The 6,739-nt window shown below is 37.0% G+C and overlaps 1 protein-coding gene across 1 annotated transcript; it reads left to right on the top strand.

Moving 5' to 3' along the window:
* Positions 1-896: 896 nt before the first annotated feature.
* LOC107838600 (uncharacterized) lies at positions 897-6,553 on the top strand. The gene is made up of 3 exons (XM_016681550.1): positions 897-1,151; positions 4,777-6,397; positions 6,478-6,553. The coding sequence occupies exon 2, from the start codon at positions 4,785-4,787 to the stop codon at positions 5,946-5,948; it is 1,164 nt and encodes a 387-aa protein (XP_016537036.1). The 5' UTR covers positions 897-1,151; positions 4,777-4,784; the 3' UTR covers positions 5,949-6,397; positions 6,478-6,553.
* Positions 6,554-6,739: the final 186 nt, after the last annotated feature.

The following is a 6,739-nucleotide window of genomic DNA, read 5'->3' as shown; positions in this document are numbered from 1 at the left end:
ATCCCCTGTGTTTGAAGGCGTGGCTCAAGCAACTCCACAAATATGACAGATCCATCAAAAATTCTGCCAGATTACATTGGTGACACTCATGTCACATGACTTGAGTTGACCAACAATTAAAAGAGAAGACCTGCTCCACCTGCTAATCGACTGGTTGTAACATATTGTGGAAAAGATGAGGACATGATGATGACTTGATCAGAAAGTTTCTTTCAATCATCATTTTTTAGGCAGAGGAATGTGTGTCTTATTATATGATGATTCTCCAGCATAACTGAGACAAGACTACAACGCTGGGCCAATCAGAAGAGAGAAGACAGAAACAATGGAGGATTCTTCATAAAATTAAGAAAATTATGGGCGTCTCTGGCCATCTTCATGAGACCGTCTTGAAAAAACATAGTATCATCAGTCAGAAACTTCTTCAAATTTGCTGTAATACAGACCACTACAAAAGATTCCTGCCAACAGCAATCAACCATCTACAATAACTTGTTGAACAATCTGAATGAATGAGCTACAACAACATTTAATTTTCCTTTTGGATCAATAAAGTATTTTTGAATTGAATTTTGAATTTGAATTTTCTTCCCATGCAGGCTTCACGGCAGAGAGAAGTTTTCCCATTTGGAGGACCGAAACTGAGTTAGTTAAGAATGAAAGCAGAAATATCATTACACCAGTAGTGTAAGTTTTAAAAATGTCATTGTGAACTTAGACTGGTTGGCCAGTAGGTGGCAGCATACGGAGTGATAAACAAGACAACGCGATACTTGTATTATCTGCGTTATTTGTAGTCCAATTCTCTCACGCACCAGTGCGTTCGTTCGTCAATGAAAGTCATGGAAACGAGCATAGACATTAATACATTAATACGTATTGATGTCTATGGAAACGAGGTTAGAATTCTCAACTCAATAAATGACGCTGACCTTCTGAATTCTTCCCCTTTGCGACGGGACTTTTGAGAGAGACGCCTGAAGAAGCATTTGAAGCCTCGGAAGGTTTGAGTTTGTCGAGAAGTCTGCTAGCAAAACTTGTGAAAGAAGCACTTGCTGAAATACGCACTTGCTGAAGAAGCCTGTGGTAAACAAACCTGCGGAAGACGGTTCCTGGCCAGGAGAAGCACCAGCAGGGTGATCAGCTGGAAGGTTAAAATCATTCTTCTGCTATTTTTAATAAACGAAAGCAAGTTATTACTAAAATATTAGTGACTTGTTTAGTTTATTTTGTGTTTGTGTGTGTGTTTTAAAGAAATTCTGACTGCTGTACAAAACAAAGACAAGTAGCATTCTTTGCTAGCATAGATCTTTCTTAACTAATGAGCCTTTTTCTTAACTGACTTTCGCTGGAAATGTCAGGAATGTTAAACTGTGGTGTAGTGATTTAAGAAATATATGTATTTTACTTAATCATAGTCAAAATAGTTAAATTAACGTCGAATTCATGGAAAATTTGCTTGTTTTTTTGACCGTTATTTTTTGAAAAATGCCGTGATAAACGCTCAGTTTCCATGGATACGCTAAATGAAATGAGTTAAATATTTAATATCATTTAAAAAAAATACATTCAAAAAATAGTATTTACCCTTACAATTGCATATATTTTAATTGCTTAATTTAATTATTTTTTCAAGATATGACACATTGATCTGTTTTTTTTTTTCCTTTTTTTTTTTAGCATAGCCAGGAATGCTAACATGAGTGACTTATGTATTAGCATATTGACATTTGTGGATAAATTTCTGGGATATTAATTGTTATGCTGGTTTGAAAAAAAAAAACAGTCAGATTTCTGTCCAATTCTTGGTCTTTACTTTTTTTTATTTTGTTTTGTTTTTTGAAAAAATGCCCTGACAAACATATGTGGTTTCCATGGTATTCACATCAGACTAGCGGTTTATTAGGACACTCGAAGACGTTTACATAAAATCAGTAATTTTCATTCATGCACAGCACACTGATGATAATAAGCTAATGGATTGTAGCCACATATGTTCTATTGTGCCAGCAATAAACTCCAGCTAAAGGTGGGAGAAGTGTCTTGCTCAAGGACACAACGACAGAGGCGGGCCATTGCAGGGCAAACTCCTACCACTGTTGTCCCAGTAGTAAGCATTATAAGTGTGTGTGCGTTTATGATAGACCATTAATAGGCAGTGAATCATGTATAGTCGTAGTGATCATCAATCAAAGCTGATTTTCACAAACAAAATAATGATTTCTTTGTGAAAATCAGTTTTGACGACTTTGGAGTTCAATTATTGGTAAGCTGGATGGTTTTTGTCCATTTGTTGTTTTTTTGTTTTCTTTTTTTTAAAATGCCCAGACAGACGTATTTAGTTTCCATAGATACACTGGTGACATTATTTAAAATGACTTCAATAAAAAAATGAAGAAACACTTTTAAAACACGTGCCTCCTGTAATATTCCTAAATTATTTACTTTATCTCTTAGATCTAATTTTAGAAATGTCATGAATGCTTACAGTGATGATCTTATATTGTTTTCAGACAATACATTTTTAAAATAATTTATATAAAGCAGATGAACAAAACTAGATTGTCCTTGACCTACTTTTAAAATATGCCCTGACAAGCATGTTTGTTTTCCATGGATGCAGTGATCTGAATACAATAAATAAACCTAATACTTAAAATATACATAATATTAATTTCTAGTGACAGATTATAATATATGTGTTTAGTTTTCCTACATGGGTGAACTGATTTTAAAAGGAAAAATAAACATGATTTGAGTTGGTTATAAAATCAGCTTTGATGACTTTGGTGCTCAGTTTTTGGAAATTCTGACTGGTTAGGAAGGTATGATTTGCATTTTTGGGACGCAACATATTTGTGAATTCATTGAATTTGTATTTGTATTTATATGCTAGTTTGAAATTTTGGAAAATGTCAGTAAGCTGACTGTAGTTGTTTTGGTTTGAAAAAAGTTTTGGAATCAGCTTTTTGAAAAATGCAGTATATGTAGTCTCCATGGATACATTGAAAATAGTGTTTTTATTTGATTGCATTTCAGTGACTTATCATTTTCCGAAGTTACTGGAGTGTTAAAATTCATTAGAAAAACAATGATCTCGGTTCCAGTTGGTCCAGTTGTGATTCATTTGTTAGTTAAAGTTTTGGGGGGATTGTGGGGTTTAACACTGCTCATGTGGTTTAAAAAGTTATTTCTGGTTTTAGAAGATCTGTTTTGTTTTAATCAGATCTTTGGAATAAGAAGTCAATGCCTGTTCCAGATTTCAAAAAGTGCCTCAATAACACATTTGGTCTCCTTGGATACGTTGCTTGAAATAAAACCTTAATACTTGAATTATTATTTCTAAGTAGTTTAGTTGTGTTGGTTCTTTGCATATTTGGAGTTCTAATATATTTTCATGTTGATTACATTTTAGAGTCGGCAATATTTATAGAGATGTGGTAATTGGAAAACTTTAGTTTGAGGGAATTACTTTTAGAAAATCTATTTTGTTGATGTTCTTTGTCTCCATGGAGATGGTAATATTGAAAGAAGCATTTGGAGCAATATAATTGTGTTAACATTCATCTGAGTTTATTGCTGGGTTGGGTTTTTTGAAAAACCATCAGATTCCATCAGATTTTCAGACTGATGGAATGAATTTCATAACACTACCTTCAGCCATAACTAACCCATTTGGAGTAAAATTAACATGTGATAAGACTTTGAAGCATCATGCACACATAAGGGATGCAGATTAACAGACTGTATATGGATTTCTAAACCAAATAAACACTTTCATTTTTTGTAGGAGCTCCTGGAAACGGAGGAAAGGCCACTTATGTCGGCCTGTTTATGTAGATTCCTACTTTAAAAGATGTACATCTATAAAACGTTTGATTTTATAGATGTACATTTCAGCTGTTGGCTATGTGGGAGTATGAAGGTAGTACTGATCAGGTGTCAGAGTAGCTGTGGCTGTGATTGTGAAAAATTGTGGAGCTCAAAGGAATTTAGTTTGATTAGGTACAATTAAGATTTTGATCATTTCAAATGCTATTGGAAATCTTTTTTTTTTAAATTTTTTTTAACTTTTATACTTTTAAAGCATTAAAGTTGTGAAAGCAGTGATTTAAGTATGATAATGAATAGATCACGTATCTTATCCCTGGCTATTATTAAGAATGATAAAATGTGCCTGTAGCATCAAAGATTTGTGAGGATGGGTTATTATAGAAGGGTAAACTGAGTAACTTGTTATAGGGTTTTATTTCATTCATACTAATGGCACAATCTAAGATTAGAGGTGTTTCATTCAGTATTAAAAAATCCTACACGCAGTGTATAGCTCTTTAATTTATGTTCCCAAATGTTTTAAAGTTTATGGCTAGGGATGAATTACCAATAAGTCTAAATTTGATTTGTTGTCTTCAGTGATTGATTGGTACCAAGATGAAACTGCAAGTTTGTTTGTCTGAGTGTTTATGGTGTATCATTGATCATTGAGTTTTAGAGTGTGTTCTGGTTTTTATGTAAAATTGTGTTTTTTGCTGTTTTTTGTGACTAAAGATAAGCTTTATTTATTTTATCTCTTAATTCCCATTCTTGTTGTATAATCACATCTGGCATAGCAATAATATTGTTAATTAAATATATTCAAGAAAAACAAACACATTCACAAACCTGGGTTTTTGTATTGCTGGTATTTCAGTGTTCCCTCTAAACATTGCTTTGGACTTTTGTTAAGGTCAAGATACTGATTTATAGCTTGTTTTGCTTTGTTTTTTTCCTTCACAGCTCATACCATGGTGCTTCCAGCAGATGGATCCCCGACGTTGGAGGGACTTCCAGACAACGGTAAGGAACACGGTAAGGTGTGGTTAAATGAAACTGACATGGTTTCTGAAGACCATGGAGAGAAGTCGAGGTATAGTTCACCTCCGCAGTCTGTGGACTGTTCCATCAGCTCCAGTGAAGACGAGGTAGGTAATGACTGTACTATCCACTCCAGTGGTAGCTCTACTACCAGCTCCAGTGAAGACGAGGTAGGTAATGAAGACCAGGATGACATTAAATCCCGACTTCGGGTTGTCCAGGTCCTTCGACCAAACATTAAATTCCTGTGGGGCATAGAAGTGCTTGAACAGTCATTGAAACTTCTGGATTCGACGGTTCATCAGCTGTGCTCCGCTGACAGTAGTCTGACTGTGGCCGATGTTGCGTCACAGCTTCTTGAGATTCTTCCCCCAAATTTCAAATGCGTACAAGTCATCGGGGTGGCTCAGAAGCCTCAAGAAGACACAGCTCCTTCTACTTCACTTGAATTCTCATCTGGACTTGACAAACAGGAAGAGCCCATTTTGCGTCCAGAGGAATCTAGACCTGTTGGTACCTTGCAACATCATCAGGTAGGTTTGAAAGAGGACGCGGCTCATGTGACATCTGTGACTGGCATAAACAGAAAGAGAACAAAGGACAGTGATGTTGAAGAGCAGCCCCTAGCCAAGAGGACTAGGGACAGTGATGCTGAAGAGGAGCTCCCCTCCAAGAGGACCAAGTATAGTGATGATGCCAGTGGGGACGAGGTCCTTGAAAGCACCCTCAGAAAGGTGGCATGGAGATTTCTCTCACCATGGATGTCGTGTGAGGATCCTGGACTTTCATCCCCCGTCCTCAGTCCCTCTTGTGAAATGGCGCGTAAACGTCCTGGTTTGTCATCCCCTGTCCTCAGTCCCTTATCATTGACGTATTGTGAAGATCCCATTCTGTCACCCCGTGTTTTCAGTTCTTCACCTTCAACACAATGTGAAACTCCAATTCCATTCCCTGGCTCGTGTTTCTGGATGGAGACTGAAGAGGACATTGAAGAGGAACCAATACCTTCAACATCTAGTGGAATTACAGCAAGAGCGAGTTCCAGATACGTGTGGTTTAGACCTCGCTACGTCTTGTCAGGTGATTCTGATTAGATTGGGATCTGTAAAAACTGAAGACCTATTTGGGAAGTCACATTAGGACATCATTTCTCTTTTGTTTTTTAATAAATCCAATGGCTTTCTAGCAAGCCTGTGGAAGACTTAGGTAGCACCTTGCATCGGTGCTTTTCTTTATCCCGCTGCTAGACTTAGCATTTTAGATGGTAAGGATTCTGGCAGGACTGCGGAAGCCTTAGGTAGCGCCTTGCACCAGGGTTTTCTTCATCTTTGCGTTTTCCTCTCAACTCCCCCATGTTTCAGGGTTTAATAGTGGTGCTTCCCTACATAGTGCTCTCCAGTATAGTAAATCATTCTATCCTGTTCCTCTACTAATCCACTCTCCCAGTTTTTAATCTTTCAGGTTTTAGCTGCTCGTCGCTGGATCCTTTCGTCGTTGTCCATGTGGTTCCTGCCTTCTGGATCCCTTGTCTTTCACTCTGCTTGTAAGTTTTTGCATTCCGCTTTCACATGATACTGCTTGCCTCCTGCTGGTGGCAGATCTCTGATTCTCTGATCATTCCAGGTTGGATCTCCTCAGCCTGTAAACCTCCACCTTCAACACCACCAGTCAGATGGAGGAAGATAAGAGAACCCAGTTGGAAAAAAATGTAAGGACATGTACTTTTACACAACAAACAATGTTCAACATGCAGGAGTTTGAGGTCAATGTTCAAATCTATTTCCTATTTTCTGCTGTACTTTCTCCTCACTGACACATTTGTTTTGTGTGATTTTTTTTTATTGAGTCTTTTCATAACAGCAGAGCTTTGATGTGCTTTGTGCTG

Source organism: Poecilia formosa, unplaced genomic scaffold (genome assembly GCF_000485575.1).
Source record: "Poecilia formosa unplaced genomic scaffold, Poecilia_formosa-5.1.2 Scaffold0, whole genome shotgun sequence".
In the NCBI taxonomy this organism is placed as follows: Eukaryota; Metazoa; Chordata; class Actinopteri; order Cyprinodontiformes; family Poeciliidae; genus Poecilia; species Poecilia formosa.
This window is presented reverse-complemented; position numbering and strand designations above follow the sequence as displayed.